We start from the raw sequence: 24,009 nt of genomic DNA on the forward strand, positions 1-24,009 counted from the left end.
AAAAGGCTGCTACAAAAGCTTTAGATTTAATCTATATCCTTTGAATATTCTGGGCATCTGTCTGAAGTAAAATCCAGTGTTCTTAGTAACTAAATCACTCTTTCTGAGGCAGTAATTTTTTTGGTTCGTGGACCCACTTGATAATCTGTTGAAAGTTATAGACTTGTGCACCTATATAAAATATTCACATATAGTTTCTGGGAATTCAAGTATTTGGTGAGGTTCAAACATCTATATGATGTTAGCTGTGGGCTACATAAAAAAGTTTGTTCACCCAAAGACTCCCAGGGAATCCATGAGCACTTAAATAAGAAGTGCTGTTACAGCACAATTATTATGCAGATAACATTTTAGTTAAACTTTTGGTGAGAAAAATAACTGGGTAAAGTTGCACATAGAATTTAATAGTGCCATTGTTCATAGAATTTATCAGTAGATTTTTTTTGCTTCAATGAGTATGGATGATCCTTAACAAATTGTTTACTTGATGAAGACCCTGAAAACCAAACCTTGAGAAAGGATTATGAAAAAACCTTTAAAAAGTACCAGGGGCTTGTGGTAAAACAGGAACAGCTATTACGAGGTATGAATTCCTAAGCAATGAGGAAAGCAACAAAGTACTTACTCCAAATACATTTGTTTTGTTCACTTTTTATCATACCTGTAAAGCTAATGTGAGAATAGCTGAAAGTTCTATAAATGTTAATATGCTACAAGTTCGTCTGTCTTTAGCATGGGTAATGTTTTAAATTTCACTCTACTATTTTTCCCCATTTAGTTCCTAAATGTTTGTATACGTATTATTTATTTCCTAAATGTTTGTATACTTATTATTTATTTCCTAAGAAAGGATTTTTTAATCCAGTGTGTGACCTTTTCAATAATATCAATCTTTGTCTCTTCAGCCCTAACTTACTTGTTTTATTAAGTGAATTATTTTGTTGCTTTCCTAGGAAATTGATATAAAAAATTTAAAATATTTCTCTTGTTTAATAGAAAAGAATTCCTTGTCTCTAGCTTTATTAAGATATTTAAAACTTCAATAGTATGGTTTCTTGGTTACTGATAAGATGTAAAATCTTATGGTGGTTAGTGATAATGACATGGGGCTTTTAAGTGTGAATTTAAGTCCTGATTTATACTTGACTATTTGATGATTCATGTAGTTTATTGGTGTTTGACTAACTTTGTACATGGAAATACTTGTTAACTCCCAAAATATTTTCATCCTGTGAAGATTAGTAGCAATTTTAACTACACTGAGTTTTTTAAATATTTGAAGCCAAGTAATTTAGTACAACCTGTTGGAGAAAATGTCAGATTTTCAAAAGTTCATTTTAAAATATGCTAGAAAATAATAGGTATTATCCATGTCAGCATATAATCCAAAATGCATCAGATCTCAAGAAAGCAATTGTTTTCATGTAAAAGTTTCAAAGAACTAATTTGACTTTTTTAACATGCAAAACTTTAAGCTCTGTTTCTAACCAAATATTTATGCAAATATTGTATACTCTCTTAACAGCTTTATTGAGGTATAACTGATAGACAATAAACCGTATAGTTTTAAAGTATATAATTTGACAAATTTTAACATATGTAAATACCCATGAAATAATGACCATAATCAAGATAAGGTACATATCCATCGCTCCCAAAATTTCCTCATGCATCTTAACAATCTCTCCCTTTCCTTCTTCCTTCTGCCTTCTTCCTCATTCCCAAGTCATCACTGATCTGCTTTCTGTCACTTTAGCTTAGTTTGCATTTTCTAGAGTTTTATATAAATGAAATCATATAGTATGTATGCATTTTTGTCTTTTACTCAGCATAATTAAAGATTCATCCATATTATTGCATTTATCAATAGTTTATTCCTTTTTGTTATTGAATAGTATTTCCTTGTATTCACCTGTTGATGATCATTAGAATATTTCCAGTTTTTGGCAATTTTAATGCTGCCGTGAACATTTTTCTACAAGTCTTTGTATGGACATAGACTTTCTTTTCTCTTAGTTAAATACCTAATGATGGAATGGCTGAGTCATAGGATAGGTGTATGTTTAACTTTGTAAGAAACTGCCAAATGTTTTTCTATACTAGTTGTTTTTATATTCTCACCATGAATGTATGTGGTTTTGATTTGAATTTCCCTAGTGACTGATTAATGTTGAGCATCTCTTGATGTGCTTATCTGCCATCTCTTTATGTTTATTGAAGTGTGCCTTCATAACTTTTGCCTTATTATTAAATTGGATTGTTTTGTATCTATTCTTTATATGTTTTGGATATAAGCATTTATCAGATACGTGATTTGCAGAAATTTTTGTTCTCCTAAAGTATCTTTTTAAGAGCAGAATTTTACATTTTTATGAATTCCAACTTAGTGTTTTTTGGATCATGGTTTTGGTATTGTATCTAAGAAATCCTTTCCTAACTAAAGGTTACAATTATTTTCTAATATGTTTTATTCTAGAAGTTGTATAGTCTCAGAGTTTAGTTAAGGCTATAATATATTTTGAGTTAATTTTTGTATATGGGGTGAGGAATGGATCAAAGTTCTTCATTCTTTTTGCATATAAATAGCTAATTTTTTAAGTACTACTTTTGAAAACGCTATCTTTTATCTACTGAATTGATTTATATCTTTGTCAGAACCATTTGTCCATATGTGTCATGCATATTTTGGGGTTTCTATTTTGTTCTATCCATCACTTTTGTGTGTTTTTGATGCCAATAGCACAGTGTCTTCATTACCGTAGCTTATGGAAAATGTTGATATTGGGTGCTTTTAGCCCTACCAATTTTTTATGCCATTGATTTCTACTTTGATCTTTATAATTTTTTTTCTTCAGCTTACTTTGGGTTTAATATACTCTTATTTTGTTGTTGTTGTTGTTGTTTTTTAAGTGGAAGCTGAGGTCATTTACTCAAGACCTTTCTTCTCAAATACAGATATTTAGTGCTATAAATTTCCCATTAAGCACTTCTTTGATGGCATCCCACAGATTTTCATATGTCCTGTTTTCATTTTCATTCAGTTTAAATACTTTCCAGTTTCTCTTTTGGTTTCTTTTTTGGCCCTTGGGTTATTTAGAAGGGAGTTATTTTTTTCCCAAATAATTGATGTTCAAGGCTTTACATGTGTTGATGTTTTTCTGTACTTTTTCTATTATTGAGAGAGTAATATTGAAATCTCTGACTGTAATTGTGATTTATTTATTGCTCCTGCACATCTACCAGTTTTCAGTACATGTATTTTTGAAGCTCTGTATTCTTGGGGACATAAAGATATAGGATGTAGATGTGCTATTGATGAATTGTCCTTGTTATCAGTATGAAGTGTTCTTCATCATGGCTGGTAACATTTTTTGGTCTGAAATCTACCTTTTCTTATGTTAATCTACTTCTTCTTGTGACTAGTGTTAGCATGGGATATATTTGTCTATCCTTTTATTTTTAATATATTTATGTCTATATTAAGTGTGTTTTTTTATGAACAGCATTTAGATTGGCTTTGCATGTTTGTGTGTGTATGTGTCTTTTTCCTCCTTTTTCCTTCTTGTCTGCCTTCTTACGGATTTGAGATTTTTTAAATTCTATTTTATTTCCATTGTTAGCTTAGCTATAAGTCTTTTGTTATTTTATTGATTGCTTTAAGGTTTATATTATACATCTTTAATCATAGTTGTCTACCTACAAGTGATACATGCTTAACTTATCGTAAGTTAACTCTGCTGTCAAGTATTTTGTGCCATTTCATGCCTAGTGTTGCAATCATTTCTTCCCTCTCCCACCTCTATGCTATTACTAACATTTATTATATTTATACATATGTTATAAACCCTATAATAAGGCCAGATGTCGTGGCTCACACCTGTAATCCCAGCATTCTGGGAGGCCTAGGTGGGCAGATCACTTGAGGTCAGGAGTTTGAGACCAGCCTGGGCAACATGGGGAAACCCTGTCTCCACCAAAAAACAAAAATTAGCTGGGTGTGGTGGCACACGCCTGTAGTCCCCAGCTACTCAGGAGGCTGAGGCAGGAGAATCACTTGAACCTGGGAGCGGAGGTTGCAATGAGCCAAGATCGCACCATTACACTCCAGTCAGGTGACAGAGCGAGACTCCGTCTCAGAAAAAAAAGCCAGAAACAAACAAACAAAAAACTGTATAACACATTATCATTTTATATACATAATTTTATTTTAAAGATATATTTAATAAGAAAATAATCTTATATATTTACTTGTAGAGTTACCATTTCCATTGATATTATTCCTTTGTGTAGATCCATATTTCTGTGTGCTGTCATTTTCTTTTTGCCTGAGCAATTTACTTTAACGTTTCTTGTAGGACATATTTACCAGTGGTTAATTATCTTTTGTGTGTCTAAAAAAGTCTCATTTTTTAAAACATTTTTATCTTTTTGAAATATTTTCACTGGGTTTAGAACTCTAGGTTGACAACTTTTTTTAATACTGTAAGGATGTTGCTCCACTGTTGCCTTGTTTGCATTGTTTTTGATGAGAAGTCTGCTGTCATGCTATCTTTGTCTATATGTTAATATAAGGTCTCTTTTTCTCAGACTGCTTTTAAGATTGTCTCTTCATCATTCGTTTTGAGCAATTTATTACACCGGGCCTTGGTGTAATTTTTTTTCTGTTTCTTGTTTTTAGAGTTTAGTGAGCTTATTGAAACTCTGGGTTTATAATTTTCACTAAATTTGGAAATGTTTCTGTTATTATTTTTTCAGGGACTTCAGTTAAACATATATTAGGCCACTCAAAGTTGTTCCACAGTTCTCTGATACTCTACATTTTTGCCATGTTTTCCTGTCTGTTTAATTTTGGATAGTTTCTGTGATTATGTCTTCAGTTTCACTAATCTTTTTTTCTTCTATCTCTAAACTGCTGTTAATTTCATCTAGTTTATAGTCTCAAGCATTGTAGTTTTCAGTGATAGAAGTTTGAATCTTTTTTATTATATCTCCCTTGTCCCTACTTAACTTTTAGAAGATCTGGAATACAGTTATATGACATAATGTTCCGTTTTTATAATTAAACTCTAGGTCAATTCTCAGACAGTTGCAATTGGTTCATTTTTCTCTTCCTTGGGAGTTATATTCCCTGCTTCTTGTATGACTGAAAATCTTTGATTAGAAGCAAGACAGGGTCAGGCACGGTGGTTCATGCCTGTAATCCCAGCACTTTGGGAGGCCAAGGCAGGCAGATCACCTGGGGTCAGGAGTTCGAGACCAGCCTGACCAACATGGTGAAACCCCATCTCTACTAAAAATACAAAATTAGCCAGGCGTGGTGGTGGATGCCTATAATCCCAGCTACTCAGGAGGCTGAGGCAGGAGAATTGTTTGAACCCAGGAGGTGGAGGTTACAGTGAGCCAAGGTCGCGCCATTGCATTCCAGCCTGGGCAACAAGAGCAAAACTCTGTCTCAAAAAAAAAAAAAAAAAAAAAAGCAAGACAGTGAGATTTACATTGTTGTAGGTGGACTTTTTTATTCCTAAAAATATCTTTGAGTTTTATTTGGGGACATAGTTAAATTACTTGGAAACAGTTTGATCCTTTTGGATCTTAATCTTATAATTTGTTAGTCTGGACAGAAGCAGCATTTAGTATAAAGCTAGTTATTTCCCACTACAGAGGTAAGACCCTTCTCAGGGCTCTACCCACTAATGCATGAATTATGGGATTGCCAGTATGGTTGGTAGAAGCAGGCATAATTTTCAGCTTTGTTCTTCTACTCCTCTCATTTTGTTCTGTCCCAGCCTCACTTAAATTCCTATGTTCCAATCAATACTCAACTCAATATTTGAGGGAGACCTCTGTTAGAACTCCAGAGTTTCTCTCTGCTCAGCTCTTTCTTCTTCAGTACTCTTTTCTGTGAACTCTTTGGCGTCTCTGGATTCTTGGCTTCATCTCCTTAACTCAGGGATTCTATCAGGTTCTGCCTGGATTCTCCTTCACTGTTTTGTGACCTGGAAACTCTCAAGGCAATATTCTAGGGCAAACATAGGACTATCTCATTTATTTCTTATCTCTCAGGGATTACTGTCCTTCATTGTCTGGTGTCCACTATTGTGAAAATCTTTGTTTTGTGTATTTCAGTCAGATTTTTTTGTGGTGTTGTCAGGCAAAGGTTTAAAACCCCATCCTATTAATTCTCTGGGGTGCTATAACAAATTACCGTAAACCGGGTAGCTTAAAACAACAGAAATTTATTCTGTCATAGCTCTGGAGGGTGGAAGGCCAAAGTCAAGGTATCATCAGGCCCACGTTCTCTCTGAAGGCTCTGGAAAAGAATCTTCTCTTGTCTCTTTCTAGCTTTTGGTGGGTCCCAGCAATTCTTGGTGCTTCTTGGCTTTTAGCTACATCACTCCAGTCTCTGCCTTTGTCTTCATATGGCCTTCTTCCCACTCTATCAGTCTCTGTTATGTCACCTCCTCCTCTTCTTAAGACACCACTCATTGGATTCACGGTCCACCTTAATCCATTATTACCTCACCATAACCAATTACATCTGCAAAGACCCTATTTCCAAATAAGGCACATCCTGAGGTTCTGGGTGAACATAAATTTTAGAAGGACAATATTCAACCGGCTACATCTATCTTGGCTGTAAAGAGAAGTCTGTTTGTTTTTTCAATGTAATTCTAAAACCTTTTGACAGTGCCTTGCATAGAAAGTCAGCATAATGTAATAGTGTAAATATATGAGCTTTGGATTCTGATAGGCTTGAATTTTAATTTAGCACTACCACTTTCTAGCTGTATGGTAGGGAAAGTTATTTAATTTCTTTGAATCAGGGGTTTCCAATCTGTAAAATTTTTATAATACTTCTTTCCTCATAAAACTGTTTTAGAATTTAAACAGCCTTTATACATCAACAGGCCTGGCATACAATAAGTACTTAATAAGTGTGATTTAACTTTCCATCTCTAATATTTGTCAAATAAATAAATTTTATATTTATCTACCTATGTATATACATATGCATGTATTTCTTCTTTTCATAAATATTGAGAGGTAGTTTGCAAGAATACATGAAGTGAAATACTAAAACAATGAGGCCACAAGAGAGCGAAAAGACTATATTGACCATAAAAGCCTACATAATTCTTACAGAAATTGAACTCTGAAGCTCACTATCAAGGAAAAATGGAAAGCATTATCTATTAATATCGTTTTCACTATAAAAAGCAAATGTTTCTTTTGAGAACATAAGCATTTTTATTACACAAATTTGAAAGAAATTTTACTTAAAACTAGCAAACAATGGCTTCAACTCTGTCTAGTGCAATAATTGTATTACTGAATTTCATAAGGTCTTTTCTTATAGTGACTAACAGAAAATCAGTTTGCATATGAAAAGTTGATTTTAGTAGGCTCAAATTTAGCTGTAGCTATACTGTATATTTTGGATTATTGCACTTTTTAACACAGCAGACTTTAGTTATTAAAGTTTTATGATATGTTATTTTGTTTTCTATATGTATAAAAACTGTTTTCCTCTGTCTGCTTTATTTTTTCCTGACTTATCTACCTTTAATTGCCATTTGATTTCTATTAAACTGTGAGCTCCAAGAGGGCAGGAATCGTTGTTTTATTTTGGTTATTGTGTCCTTCTCAGCATTGTATGAATTATTTTATATGTGTGTTTTGTTTTAGATAACACACACACACACACACACAAACACATATCCCATTCAGTAACAATAAATGTTTTTTAATTAACCAATTATTAACCAGTTAAAATTTTCAAAATAATATATTACCTTTTTAGAGCTAACTCTGTTGCCTTGGTGAGTAGAAATGATTTTCTAAATTATTGATTCAGTATACTAATTCTTTAACTCTCATATATTTTACTTTTCTAGTTGCTCTTTATTTGCTTCTGAATCTTGCTGAGGATACTCGTACCGAACTGAAAATGAGGAACAAGAACATAGTTCACATGTTGGTGAAAGCCCTTGATCGGGACAATTTTGAGCTGCTAATTCTAGTTGTGTCATTCTTGAAGAAACTCAGCATTTTTATGGAGAATAAAAATGATATGGTAACTTACAAAGTTTTTCTTGAAATAGTTCATTTTTGCCATTTTCAAGTTAGAATATTTTGAAAAAAATTAAACACTTTATTCCCCTACTGAGATAATTCTGAATAAAGATTTTAGAATAGCAATAACTCACTGATATTGCTTCATTAAGAAATGTATTCCATATTAGTTAATATTCCAGATGATTGAAGCCTTCTGAATAAAAATCATTTCTAATATATAGAATGGATCTTGCCATATTAAACATAATATATAGAAAGTTTGTTTAAATTTAAAATTTTACTTCAGAGTCACCTGGTCTTGTTATTTTACCCTAAGCTATTTTGCCTTCTGCATCTCTGACTTTAGTTTGTGGAATTAAAATTTAGCCAGATCTCTTCATTGTTACCTACACTTCCACTTTGTTACCTACAATTCTTCTTTGTTACCTGCTGTTCTACTTGGCAGCCACAACCTGTTGATTGTTTCTTAAAACTCTCTTGAAACTGTAATATTTCTTCTTTTCATTCTAGTGCCATTGTATTAATTGATACCCTCTTCATTCATACCTTCTTTATTTCTTGCTTGAATTATTATACTAGGCTTTCATTTGCCATCCTTTACTGTGTTGATACAATGATCTTTGGGAAATAGAAGTTGAGCATATATCATTTTCACCTGTGTAGAATATACATAGTATAGAAATATATAAAGATAAAATATAAATTCTCATCTGCTTTTTACCATGTCATTAAAAAGTCTTTGTTATGTACAATAATGTAGTCAATATATCATATATTAACCTACCTTGTTTTCAGATAACTGAGCTGTTTACAATTTTATCTATTACAAATAATTCTTCACTGCACATATTTGTACATACATATTTGTCTATATTTCTACTTATTTTCTTGGAGCAGTTTCCTATAAATGAAGTTATTGGATCATTGACCTTAACTCTATTGAGGATAATTTTTAGAACTATGTATCATTATGTCTCTGTGTAGTACTGGCAAAAGTGGCTTCTCCTTTAGATAGTCTGAATGTATAGTATGTCTACCTACTCTATTTTATTTTAAAATCAAATGAACTAGGAAGTAGCTAATACTATAGTGAATGATATAGCAGGCCCTTTGAAAACCTGAGACTTATTTATCAGATTTAATAAGTACCTTGAATTATAATTATTGAATGTATGAAATTTTATTTTTCCCCTATATATTTAGTATCTGTCATTTTCGTTATCAGTATATATTTATGTTCATGATGTGCCTGATATTATTTTGGGATTGAATATTCTTAGATTAATCAAACACGTTTTTTGTTTTCACTTATATCTAAGAAGAATATGATAACATGGTAGTATATAAACAGTCCTGAGTAGTTAGAGTATGGCTAAATAATTGCTTCCCCTTGCTATAAGTTAAAGTATGTTCTTCCATTTATGTGGTCAAAGTAAGTTCACTTTTAGTAAGTTTTCGAAATTCAAATTGATTTGTATCAGCATATATCTATTATGTATGTATTAGAGTTAGATTTAGCTAATACAGTTATGTGTTTATTCTATCAAAAAGATCTTGACTATTATTAAAAGTTATTTTCTGGTAAGATCATAGAATTGGAATATATGATGTAAATTATCTCATTAAACCTCATTTTTTATTCAGGAGGAAAAACTGAGGTTCAGAAAAGTTTGTTATTCTTCTAAGATTAAGAGAAGTATTTGATTAGCCAGATTTTTACTAGAGATGATATGGATTTTACCTTTTATGGTGAAAGAAATACACTTTATTTAAGGACATCTGTAGAATCAAGACTTTTAGAATTTGACTGGACCTTAAATCCAAGGCCAGACTTAGTGAATCTAGCCTCCCAGTTTCACAGATGAAGTAGGAGAGGACCAGAGACATTAATTTGCTTAAGGAAGCAAATTATCTAGAGTATCTAGAGAGATACTCAACTTCCTGCTCTTCTTCTTTACCTCCTGGGAAAAATATCTTAGGTCTTTTTTTTTTAAAGACATTTTTAGTAAGATTAACAATAAGCAATTTTTAAATGTTAATTTCCAGAAACACTGAGAAAGGTGCAATTAAAGGCTGAAACAAACTTGCTGATAGATTGTTGGTAAAACCTCACTTTACATTGACTGTTTAATAAAAATACTAATAAGTTGTGTGTTATAGAAATAGACTTGAGGAAGGCTGGGCAGGATGACTAATGCCTGTAATCCCAGCACTTTGGGAGGCCAAGACAGATCGATCATCTGAGGTCAGGAGTTCGAGACCAGCCTGCCAACATGGTGAAACCCTGTCTCTACTAAAAATACAAAAATTAGCTGGGCATGGTGGTGCATGCTGGCTGTCCCAGCTTTTTGGGAGGCTGAGGCAGGAGAATCACTTGAACCCAGGAGGTGGAAGTTGCAGTGAACTGAGATCATGCCACTGCACTCCAGCCTGGGCGACAGAGCGAGCCTCTGTCTCAAAAAAAAAAAAAAAAAAAAAAAAAAAAAAGAAGAAAGAAAGAAAAGAAAGAAATAGACCTGAAGGCATTGCATGTTGAGGCAATTACTAAATTTAGCTCTCAGGTTTGGGTTTTTATCAACCAAAAAGACATGACTAGAAGGCTGTGTTAAATACTAGTCTAGTGTTTAAACATCTGATTGACTAATTGCACATATTTCACATTCTATTCTGTGCAATAGAAATACAAATTAATAACGGGCTGGGTGTGGTGGCTCACATCTGTAATCCCAGTACTTTGGGAGGCTAAGGCAGGTGGATCAGTTGAAGTCAGCAGTTCAAGACCAGCCTGGCCAATATGGTGAAACACCATCTCTACTAAAAATACAAAAACTAGTCAGGTGTGGTAGCACACACCTGTAATACCAGCTACTCAGGAGGCTAAGGCAGGAGAATTGCTTGAACCCAGGAGGTGGAGGTTGCACTGAGCGGAGATCATGTCACTGCACTCCAGCTTGGGTGACAGAGTGAGACCCCATCTCAAAAAAAAAAAACAAAAAACTTAATAACAAACTCTCCAAGTTTTTTTTTGATTAAGTTTTGCTGTAACAACCAGTGTATGCATACACTGTTGTTTTTTCAAAAGGAAAATACTACCTGATATAATTAGCAACAATTGAACCTTGTGGCAGTTTTATTTATAAAAGGAATAAGGAGATGGCTGAGCTATTTGTGAGGTAGTATTATTTATTTAAATAAAGTGTTTATTTTACTCTTGATGTGAACTAATATCAGCCTGGCTTTTAGACAGTTTTTTAGAGGAACAACAGAGAGGATATATGTTGCCTAGTTTGCTTAATTTTCTTACTGCTAACTTTTGAGAGTTCTTCCTGTATTTGGATACAAGTTGTTTATCAGTTATATGTTTTGCAAGTATTTTCACTTTTCTGTGGCTTCTTTTCATTCTCCTATGAAAAGCAGAAGTCTTTAATTTTCATGAAGTCAGCATATAAAAAAATGAGTGGACTGTATTTGTGTGTCATATTTAAGAAATCTTTGTCTAACCCAAGTTCACAAAGATTTTTTCCTATGTTTTCTTCAAGTTTTATAGAGGTTTTTGTCATTGTCGTTTTAGTCTATGATACATGAGTTAATTTGTATATGGTGCAAGATATGGACCAAGATTTATGTTTTTTAATATGGATGTCTAGTTGTTCCAGCACTATTTGTTGAAAAGATGCATTGAATTGCTTTTGTACCTTATTGAAATTGCCTTTGCATGGATCACGAGGTCAGGAGATCGAGACCATTGTGACTAATACAGTGAAACCCCGTCTCTACTAAAAAAATACAAAAAATTATCCTGGCATGGTGGTGGGCACCTGTAGTCCCAGCTACTCGGGAGGCTGAGGCAGGAGAATGGCGTGAACCCTGGAGGCAGAGCTTGCAGTGAGCCAAGATCGTGCCACTGCACTCCAGCCTGGGCGACAGAGCAAGACTCCGTCTCAAAAAAATAAAAAATAAAATTTGGCCATATATGTTTGCCTCTATTTCTAGACTCTGGTTTCTGTTCCATTAATCTGTGTGTCTGTGCTTTCATTGATATCTCTTTCTCTTGATTACTATAGCCTCTTAGTAGGTATTGAAATCAGGCAGTAAGAGGCTGCCAGTGTTGGTATTCTTTTTCAGAGTTATTCTATTCTGTATTTTTCCGTGTACATTTTAAAATCATTGGGGTTGCATTGAATCTGTTGAGGGGATCAATATATTGACCATATTGGATTTTTCCAATCCATGAATATAGTATAGCTTTCTATTTATGTGGGTCTTTTTTTATTTCTTCCATCATTTATAGTTTAGCATACGTATTTTGTTAGATTTATACCTAAGTATTTTACCATTATAAGTGGCAGTTTAAAAAATTACCAGTTTCCTGGTTTTGGTTGATAGTATATAGAAATATAATTGATTTTGCATATTGACCTTATGTCCTGTGACTTTCTAAACACACTTTTTAGTTGTACTGACTCTCTCACAGATTTTGGAGATTTTCTAAGTAGACAACTGTGTTATCTGCAAATAGAAAGTTTTGTTTCTTCCTTTCTAATCTGTATGATTTTTATTTCTTTTTCTTGCCTTATTGCACTGGGTATGCCCTCTAGTATGATGTTGAGGAGGAATCGTGTGAGCAGCTATCCCTGCCTTGTTACTGATCTTATGAGGAAAGCAATGTCTTTCACTATTGAGCATGATGTTAACAGTAGGGTTTTTTAGATACTTGCTATTGGTTTAAGGAAGTTCTTCTATTTCTTGCTTGCTGAGACTTTTTATCATGAATGGATGTTAAATTTTGTGAAATGCCTTTCCTGTATCTATTACTGAGATAATCATATGGGTTTTTCGCTTTAGACTGTTGATATAGTGAGTTACATTGATTGACTTTTGAATGTTTACCAGTCTTGTATTGAGGGGATAAACATTACTTGGTCATGATATATTGCTCTTTTATATATATTGCTAAGTTTTATTAGCTAATTATTTTTGAGAATTTTTATGTTTATGAGGCATTATTCTATAGTTTTCTTTTCTCCTAATGTCTTGGTCTGGTTTTATTATTAGAGTAACTGTGTCCTCATATAATGAACTGGGAAGCATCCCTTCTTTAATTTTTCTGGAAGGATTTGTGTAGAATTGGTATTATTTCTACATAAATGTTTAATAGAATTCACCAGTAAAAAGTCATGTAGGCCTGGAATTTTCTTTCTGTAAATTGATTTAATAGATACAGGACTGTTTAGGTTGTTTCTTCTTGAGTGGTAGCTCTGTAGTTTGTCTTTCAAGGAATTTAATTCATTTGTATGTTAGCAGATGTAGGAGCATAAAATTTTTGGTACTGTTTCCTTTTTATCTCTGTCTGAAGGGCCGAAGTGATTTTCTCTATTTTATTTCTGATATTGGTCATTTTTTTCTAGATTAGTGGTTTATCAGTTGCTTTGGTATTTTCAAAGAATCAGCTCTTATTTTGTGTTTGATTTTTGGAAGTCTTTGGCAATAGAATTATACTCTATAATGAACAGCTCTAGGGTATGACTACATTGTGGCTGTGGAGTGTAGATAGAAGTCTGAAGGAAAAATCAGGTGTTAATTTGTCACTTTAGCAATTTAAAAAAATTTGTGTTTATTCCTTGCATAGAGTGAAAGGAAAAAAGTATATCAAGGGCTCAGTTATTAATGTGATTTTTATGAGGTCAGTGAAAGATTGGAACAAAAATATGAAATGGGTGGTATAAATAAATATTTTAGATCTCCAATAAAAGAAAAAGTAGAGCAAGATTAATCATAAATCCTTTGATTAAATTAAATTTAAAGGATTAAATTAAAATAATCCTTTGATTAAAAAATCATAAATTTTTTTCAAATTTCTTTCTTTTTTTTGCCATTGCTTTGTAACTAAAAGACGTGAGATGTTTTTACAACCAAAGTTTTCCAATTGCTACCTTAAAAAATCTGAATGCAGAGCTTCTCTTACTAAATAAGTTGTGTCCTCTGTTACTGTAAAGTAAGTTCTCAATGCAATTTTATAATCTTCTAGAGCAGGGGTTTGCAAACCTTTTCTTCAAAGGGCCAGATAGTCAATATCGTAGGTTTTGCAGGCCATATGATCTGTCTTGCAGCTACTAACTCCGCTCTAGTTGTAGCGTGAGAGCAGCCGTTGACAGCCGGTAAAAAAATGAGCATGGCTCTGTTCCAGTAAATATTTATCACACTGAAATTGGAATTTCATATGATTATTATAGGTCATGAAATACCATTCTTCATTTGATTTTCGTTTCCAACCATTTAAAATTGTAAAAGCCATTCTTAGCTCATAGGTTGAATGAAAACAGATAGCAGGCCAGATAGGCCCACTAGCCATAGTTTGCTGATCCCTGTCCTAAAGTTTCAACTATTGCTTTTAGTCTAGCTTCTCTCCTGAGTTGTATATGATTTTTAAATATTCACTGAGTACCATCTCAAATTAAATGACAAAAATTAAAATAATTATTTGCCTTCATTGTCCTAAACCTCTTTTTCCATTTGTCAGTTAACAGAAAATACATCTACCTTATTGACCATACAGAAAAGGACTCTGAGACTGCTGTTTTTAAATAGGCCTTTTACAAGTTGGTGTTTGGTTAGTGTCAAGGACTCTGGATTTTAGGAGTATTACTGGTCTAGGAATGCATCTGACCACATCACCTCCTGGACTTAAAATCTTTCAGAACACTTTACTGCCTGTGTAATAAAGTTAAACTTCTTAGTACAGCATTAAAAGCCTTTATGATTTTATGTAGATCTGTCTTATAGCCTTCTGCCAGTCTCCAACATGTACTTTATACTATGATTATACTAAATCACTTGCAATTCCCTAACAGGCTCTTTCATTCCTAAATGCCGATCCACTGGCTTTTTCCTCAACTTGTATTGCCATTGCCTTTCTGAACCAGAGAACAAATTCTTAGTCATTTTTTTTTTTACTTTATTCCTAATTTGAAGTCTTCTGTTCTTCCAGGTGGGTTAGTAGTTCTCTCCATGCTGTTTTCAGAGCATTGTATTCATTCAGTTTTTATCACATTGTATTTTCATTATTCAATTTGTCTACTCTATTTTTTTTTTTTTTTTTTTTTGAGACACAGTCTCTCTCTGCCACCAGGCTGGAGTGCAGTGGCATGATCTCGGCTCACTGCAACCTCTGTCTCCCGGGTTCAGGTCATTCTCCTGCCTTAGCCTCCCAAGTAGCTGGGACTACAGGTGCATGCCACCACAGCCAGCTAATTTTTGTATTTTTAGTCGAGATGGGGTTTCACCATGCTGGCCAGGATGGCCTCAATCTCTTGACCTTGTGATCTGCCCGCCTCGGCCTCCCAAAATGTTGGGATTACAGGCGTGAGCCACCGTGCCCAGCCTCATCTTCTTTTATACTGAGGAATCCTTGAAGGCCAAGATGAGATCTTCTTTGCATAGGGCCTGGTACTTAGTAGGTGGTGTTCAATAATGCAAAGTGTTTTGAAGGATCAAATGTAATTTGTCTTCCAGTTGATGCAATTAAATGAGGGAAGGAGGGGATGGTGTGGCATATGTATTTTCTCCTCAAAAGTTTGATTTCAGGAAAGTTTACATAATGAAATGGAGTATAAGATTAACATATAATTATAAAACAGATATACATTAGGGTAAAAACAAAGAAAAAATAATTATATTCTTTTTGTCCTATTTTGCAACAGAACTTCACTGTATTTGTATTATTATTTTACTTAGGTGGAAATGGATATTGTTGAAAAACTGGTGAAAATGATACCTTGTGAGCATGAAGACCTGCTGAATATCACCCTCCGACTTTTACTAAACCTATCCTTTGACACAGGACTGAGGAATAAGATGGTACAAGTTGGACTGCTTCCCAAGCTCACTGCACTCCTAGGTATGCTTTTTAGAAATTAATGACAGTGTTGTCTGGAATTTCCAACATCACTGGAAAATTGAGCTCTGTGTTGAAAAGCCTCCTGAACAAAAAGCATTCTGTCTATATTCTTTGAGTGGAAACTAAATAATAAAAATAAGCAGAGTAAGTAAAAAATGACCTGTACCAGGATTTCCGTGGTGCTATGGAATGAAATAAAATAGCAACTTTTAACCCTTTGACTTCATTTATCCATACTAAGCCAAAATGAAAGTAATGATGCAAGGAAAAATAAGGAAGCAAGAAGGAAAAAAATATTTTATCTTCAGGATTTTTCTTAAAAAAAACAACGCAGGTATCATTTAAGTTCTTATATTCTGCTATAGTTTTAAAATACTACTTAAAAATGAGCTAATTTGTGGAAACTTTTTGTTATTAAGTTAAAAAGGGTATTTTTTTTTTTTAATAGAGATAGTCTCACCATATCACCCAGGCTGGTCTTGAACTCCTGGGCTCCAGTGATCCTCCCACCTCAGCCTCTAAAAAGGGTATTTTGTATAGCATGACTTAGAAAGTACTGTATTGGAGAATTCAGTTTATAAGTTATTTTGTTTTAGCTGCCAGCAAGTTACCTGTCTATGACAAGGTGAGTTGAAGAGTTAACATTGTGCAGTCAACATAATGCTAACTTTCTTAGTAGGGCATTAAATCTCTTTACAATCTATTCAATTTCCATCTTTATGGGCTCCTGCCAGTTCCCAGCATATACTTTACACTATGACCATATTGAAACACTTGCAGTTTCCTAAATAAGCTCTTTTATGCCTAAGTGCCTGTCTACCTGTTTTACCTGCTTTTTTCCTCTACCTGCAATGCCATTGCCTTTCTTAACCAGAAAGTAAATTGTTACTTATGTCTTAACTCTTTGTTCCTTTGTTTCAGTACTGCAGTTTCATTCGTTTTCACAGCTTTCTCCATATATTCAATACTGCACAACAATGTTATTATACATTTTAGAAGTTACTCTATTAAGGAGCACTTTCAAAAATTGGTTTTGGAAAACCAAAGCAATGTAGACATTTGAGGAGGAATAAGGAAAACTTTAAGAGTAAAGTTGATTGGTCTTGAATTTAAATCATGTGACCTTTCACTTATTATAAATCTGACATAATTATGTGTCACCTGTTAGGTCTGCTTCTCAATGTATGAAGATAAACAATTTACAGCCATTGGCCTGAAGGAATTCATAGTCTATTTGGTTTGTTCAGTTTCTAGTCATGTACTTTTATTAAATAATTGCCTTGTAACATATGATAAAATGTATGATTTAAAAGAGATTTTTAAGAAATCACTCATGTGATACCCACTTCATAATTTGTTAACAAGTGGAAAATTTTGGGATATAAGACATAATATCCAATGTATAAATTAATGTTTTATCTCTTTTGGAGCCCAGTTTCTTGAGTGAGACTGTTTTATTAGAACTGTGACTGTTTACATCTAACCATGTGACCTTGGGCAAGTTATGCAAACTCTTTGTTACTCAGTTTCCTCATCTCTTAAATGAGGATAATAACTATATTCAACTTAGAGTTTTTGAAGATCAAATGAAGAATTGCCTGCAAAGTACCTGACACATTTTCTTAGTAAATATTGGCTACTGTTATTTTTCTAATCAACATCATCATCATTTGTTATGAAGTAGACATTCTATAAATGTTGCTGACTTATGTTACTCTGAGTACAAATACGTTTCTCGTAAGTGTTACCTTTTTGTTGACAAACCAGGTAATTTTTTTAAAAAAAATTTACTCTCTTGAATATGCATTTCAATTTATTTCAGTAAAATGTTGATACTCCACCATGGCAAAACACAGCGCTAAGCACTATAGAGAAATGTTTTTCAACCTACGGATATATTGGGATTCAAAAGAGGATGTTCCTATATTGATACTTTATAGATAAGATTTCATTTGAAATGGATATTGAAAAAGTTGTCATTTTCACAGGGTGATGTTTATAAAGTAAGAGTTGAGGCTATAGAAAGTAATTCAGATAAAGCAATAAACATTACCTAAGGCATAGCTAGAGCTAGGCCAGTAGGAGGAACAATAAGTTGCCATTTCAACTTGAGCATAGAATATGACTAAGAATAAGTGAAAGATAACATTTAGAAAAATGGATTTATGCTCTTAAGTGGTATTATGAAGTTTAAAGCATTGCTAAGAAGTTTATACTTAAAACTGATGGTGGGAATCATTGTAGACTTTTGAGCTCGGTAGGTTATAATCAGAAATCTGCTCAAGGGAAATTAATCTGATGTATTATATTTGATGGACTCACATTAGAGTCTGAAGATGAGATCAATAGCCTGCTGTAATAGGCAAGACAAGAAGTAAAGAAAACTTCGTTTAGAGAAGACATAGTATGTCCAGTATGAGGCAAAAGGAAAGGGCAGAAGGGATATATCATAGGTGAAATGAATGTTATAGTTACTGTTTGGATGTGGGTGATGATAGAAAAAGATGTCATAAAATCTATGACTATTAGAATGCTAGTACCAGGAACAGAAATAGAGAAGTGTGACGGAACAGGGATGTGGAGAATTGCATGCTTTTCTTAAAGGCTTCCACTTTTGAAGTGACAAATTCATATTGCTTACATTCTGTTGATAAAAGCAAGTTACATGGCCATGACTAACTTCAAGGGAGTGGACAAATGCTTGGAATGAGTAGAACTGGAACATTGATGAGCAAGAAAATTGATCCTGAAAGTTATTTTGGGGTTTTCGGATTACCAGAATCTCTTAAATATCACGTCCTGACACATCGTAGCAAATCCTACAGGACGTAGTCCATCTGGCAACTGTGGTATTCCAGAGCACATTGATTAGAGCTAGGATTGTGGAGCCAGGCTATATGCCCTTGAATATTGGCTTCATCAGATACCGGTTATGTGGTATTGTGCAATTACCTAAAATATACATATATATGTATTTTATATATATATATATGTATTTTATATATATGTATTATATATATATGTATTATATATATATATGTCAGTTTTCTCATCTTCAGTATGTAGATAATAATAGTATATATGAATAGGGAAAAGTTAAATGAGATAATGCAATATTACAAAATTACAAATATGTGAAATTATCGTCAAAAGAAATATACATAGAATCCCAAAACACTAGATATCTAGAAAGGATCTTTTTTGATAAGTTCTCCAGGCTTATATTATTAAGGGTGTTTAATCATTTCATACACAGTTATCTTAGGTCGTTCAGGTTTCTATAAGGGAATAGACTGGGTGACTTATAAACAACAGAAATTTATTACTCACAGTTCTGGAAGCTGTAAAGTTCAAGATCAAGGTGCCAACAGATGCAGGCTCTGGGGATGGCCTGCTTCCCGGTTCATAGACAGCTGTCTTCTCACCATGTCCTCACATGGCAAAAGGGGAAATGGAGCCTTTGAGGTGTCTTTTCTAAAGGCACTGTATGGTTTGGCTGTGTCCCCACCCAAATCTCACCTTGAATTGTAATAATCCCCACGTTTCAAGGGCTGGGCCAGGTGGTGATAATTGAATCATAGGGGCATTTTCTGCATAGTGTTCTCATGGTAGTGAATAAGTCTCACCAGATCTGATGGTTTTATAAATGGGAGTTCCCCTACACAAGCTCTTCTTGTCTGCCACCATGTAAGATGTAACTTTGCTCCTCATTTGCCTTCAGTCATGATTGTGAGGCCTCCCCAGTCTTTTTTTCTTTATAAATTATCCCGTCTTGGGTATGTCTGTATTAGCAGCATGCCAACAGCCCCAAATATTATCACATTCAAGATTATGTTTCAACATAAGAATTTTGGGGGGACATAGACATTCAGTTCATAGCAGAAGGTCTTTTAAAAATCAATTACATCTTTGTTTTCTAAAGTATTTTCTTAAATTTACTTTAATATCTTGAACGTAATTTTAAATTTTAGTGAGAAGCAGTATAGTGTAGTGGTTAAAAGCATGGGATTTGGAGCCAGAGTCCCTAGGTTCAAAGGCTATAATGTGTGTAGCTATTATTGTTCTTACTATCATTTATTAAAGTTTGCAAGTCTGAAGATAATTTATTATACAGGGCCATAAATATTATTACCATGCCCAAGGATTTCTCCTTGCTAAATGGCCCCAGAACGCCATGTATTTTTCATTTTTATATACAATTTTTCTGTTTGTCCCCTGGCCTTGGCTGTCACTTCACATTTCTTCTGTACCAGCAGCATTTCTATAGCAGCAATTTTTCTTTTCTATAATAATCTATTTCTATTCTCTTGCGGTCTTGGAAACTGACAACTGAACTTATTTGAATTATATATTTTTTAAAAAATGAATTACAAATGAGTTCCCCAAGGGTTCTATTCCTAGTAATGTTCTTGAGTTTTATTGTGTGGACCTTGTAACATTTCTTTTGACTCTGAAGAAACTGATTTTGCTTAATTGTATCTCTCTGCTGTGTTCAAAGAAATTGCATTTAGTGTATAATTGATTTCCTGATATTACTAGAATGGTCATTTTTACATTTGTTAATATATATGTTACGTGTGTAGACAATTAAATCATTAAGTCCTAACACAGTAAGCTAAACTTCTCAATTGAGTAATTCAGTGATACATTTAACATATGTGGTCTTTGGCTACAATGCTTATACAAAAGATATAGTAAGGAAACTGTGTTATAAAGGACATGAATTTGAAAGGGACAACAAAAATTTATTTAGAGCACTGACTTTCACACATTTTTTACCTCAATCCATAGTAAGATATATTTTTCCTAAGGTTAAAAAGTATATTATTTTAAATATATATTTTACAGTGTAGCCCAACCCTCACATGTGTATGTAATGTGTATATGTTTATATACATGTATATTCACATGTCAATATATGTCTATATATTACATATTATATTTGATATATATTTAAACATTTGTTTAATATATGTAATTAAACAAAAATGTTCACAAAACAGTATTTACCTTTTCTATTTGCAATGGACACTTTGTATTTTACTGTATTCCCTTTTTTATGCTAGTTATTAGCTACTCATTGATTTGATCTTCCTGGTTGGTTTGATGAAAGATAGTGAACTAGAGGAGGTGGTTAGACTTGTTTTCCTTCAAACCTTCAGAAATATCACTGTTTCTGATGGATTTTTTTAAGTTTTATTTTTAGTTGATTTTTAATGTGTTAAATAGTAGACAATGTAAATTATTTTAGATTATTTTTTGGCAAATAAGTGGAGTGATTTACATGGAATTAAAATTTAAAGAAATTCAATGGCAGAAACCTTCTGTAAATCAAATATTTAAAGTATTTGGGGTACATTTTCTTCACTGTGGAGAAAAGAATTTGAAAGTATGCAGTAGACATGAATGGTCAGTTTGCTTTTTTCTTCAGAAATAAACTCACTGTTTGATACATGTTCAAGTTGACAGTTGACTGAATTAAAGAATTACCTATTCATATATAGAAATTACTTATTTTTTAAGAGGTGTAGAAGCCTCTCTGTGGAGCTAATGCATATGGTAGAACTTAGCATAAGTGATTTTTATGCTGTTTCAACTAGAAATGCTATCAGCTTTTAAGTAGATTTTCTTTATTATAATTTGGGGACCCCCACAACAGAAAAATCTTTTTTATATTTAATGATAGATTATTTTCACTAGAGTACAATGAGTTGTGAATCTTTCATGCTCTAATAAATCTATGCAATATGAACAGTTAATCTGCTTCTCAGTTTCCTGAAACATTTAACTAGTACATTGCGACCCCTGCTGTTGTGAGGTTGGTGTTAATGACTGAATAACTTCACTCAAAGTTTACTTGGAAAACAAACTGAAAAAAATATATAAAATTAAGGTTTTGTGATTTAAATAATTAAAGGCAAAGGAGAAATTGTGTTATAGCTCAGCCCTTTTTCCATGGAAGGCTCTAAGGGAAACTGTAATTCAATAGAACCAAAAATTATTTTAATATTGTTTTGTCACATAAAGCATTTCATTTAAGAATTTTGATTTTAGCTTTTTCTATTAACACCAGAGACACAAAAAGGGATTTGTAAAGAATATTATAAATAATTATTTTAAATTTTCTATCTCATGCTGAAATTGATTTGTTTGAGTAGTTTTGATCTTTCCCTAAGAGTGCAGAAAATCTAAAATTTTAATTGGTTCCATGGAAAACCTTACATATGAATATTCCTTTGTTTTCCTTCTCTTAAATATTACCAAATTTATTCATTTCTTATTTTTTAATGTTATTTTCCTGAGATTTCATAAGGATACTAAATTTATTTCTGCTTAGTTCAGTATCAGTTATAAATCATTTCAGTTCTATCATTCCTATACTTTGACAGATAGTTTCTTATGTCTAGTAACTTAATGCTACCATCTGGGAGATCTATCATAGCCATTGGCTTCAGCAAATGTGATTATCTGCAAATTGAATTGGACCTACAAGACTTGGCTTTACTTAATTGCTAGATGCAGTCTTTTTGGGGATTTTTATAGTGTTACGTTTTTAAAAGTGTTTAAAGATTTTTTTGGCTTATCCAAGAATCAGATCTTCAAAAAAAATTTTTTCCTTGTCAAAACTTATTAAGCCATTTGACCTTGATATGTCTCAAGGGTGCTTCCTTACATCAGACTATCCTGGGTTGGAAGATGGCAAGGAAATTCCTTGTCATAGTGTATTCTTCAGTACCCTAGAATATGTACTGATAGTGTTTCAAAAGTAACTTGAAAAGGTAAATTTTCCTAGCTTTTTATCTGATGCATCATGCATATATTTTGTTGCACCTCTCATTTGCTTTGGTTTAGAGATTTCATAAGCTGAGGATTGTTTGATATGCTTGAGGATGGTTTTAGCACAAGAGCAAGCATAAATACGCAATTGAAATGTGTTCTTTGGAAGGGCCTTCATTCTTGGATAAAAGTTAAACATCACATAGTGACAGATGGCAGTGTTTTACAGAGTGCATACATAATAATAATAATAATAAAAGTGGCATTTCACTGGTGAACTCTTTTGGACAATTCTGAATTTTTGAGTTTATTCACACTTTTTTTTCTGTTGTGCGTGATATTATTGTACATTTTAAATTGGGTAATGTTCCAAATTTTTATGTCAGCTTTTAAAATATTAACTAAAGTTTTTTTAATTATAGTGTAAGTTCTGGGATACATATGCAGAATGTGCAGGTTTGTTACATAGGTATACACGTGCCATGGTGGTTTGCTGCACCCATCAACCCATCATCTACATTAGGTATTTCTCCTAATGCTATTCCTGCCCCTTCCCCCCACCACCCGACAGGTCCTGGTGTGTGATGTCCATGTTCTCAGTGTTCACCTCCCACTTATGAGTGAGAACATGCAGTGTTTGATTTTCTGTTCCTGTGTTAGTTTGCTGAGAATGATGGTTTCCAGCTTCATCCATGTCCCTGCAAAGGACATGATCTCATCCTTTTTTATGGCTGCATAGTATTCCATGTTGTATATGCGCCACATTTTCTTTATCCAGTCTATCATTGATGGGCATTTGGGTTGGTTCCATGTCTTTGCTATTGTGAATAGTGCTGCAGTAAACATATGTGTGCATGTGTCTTTATACTAGCATGATTTATAATCCTTTGGGTATACCCAGTAATGGGATTGCTGGATCAAATGCTATTTCTGGTTCTGGATCTTTGAGGAATCGCCACACTGTCTTCCACAATGGTTGAACTAATTTACACTTCCACCAACAGTGTAAAAGCGTTCCTATTTCTCCACGTCCTCTCCAGCATCTGTTGTTTCCTGACTTTTTAATGATCATCATTCTAACTGGCATGAGATGATATCTCATTGTGGTTTTGATTTGCATTTCTCTAATGACCAGTGATGATGAGCTTTTTTTCATATGTTTGTTGGCTGCATAAATGTCCTTTTGAGAAGTGTCTATTCATATCTTTCTCCCACTTTTTGATGGGGTTGTTTGTTTTTTTCTTGTAAATTTGTTGAAG

At 33.3% G+C, this 24,009-nt stretch overlaps 1 protein-coding gene across 4 annotated transcripts in view; it reads left to right on the top strand.

Moving 5' to 3' along the window:
- Positions 1–24,009, top strand: part of KIFAP3 (kinesin associated protein 3) — a 164,095-nt gene that overhangs the window by 52,918 nt on the left and 87,168 nt on the right. For all 4 annotated transcript variants that reach the window (XM_003824636.6, XM_008978294.4, XM_008978295.4 and 1 more), the window contains 3 exons: positions 485–583; positions 7,896–8,074; positions 15,811–15,973. In XM_003824636.6, coding sequence (XP_003824684.1) covers positions 485–583; positions 7,896–8,074; positions 15,811–15,973 — 441 coding nt within the window. The remainder of the gene's footprint in view (positions 1–484; positions 584–7,895; positions 8,075–15,810; positions 15,974–24,009) is intronic.

Source organism: Pan paniscus, chromosome 1, assembly GCF_029289425.2.
Source record: "Pan paniscus chromosome 1, NHGRI_mPanPan1-v2.0_pri, whole genome shotgun sequence".
NCBI classification, from domain to species: Eukaryota; Metazoa; Chordata; class Mammalia; order Primates; family Hominidae; genus Pan; species Pan paniscus.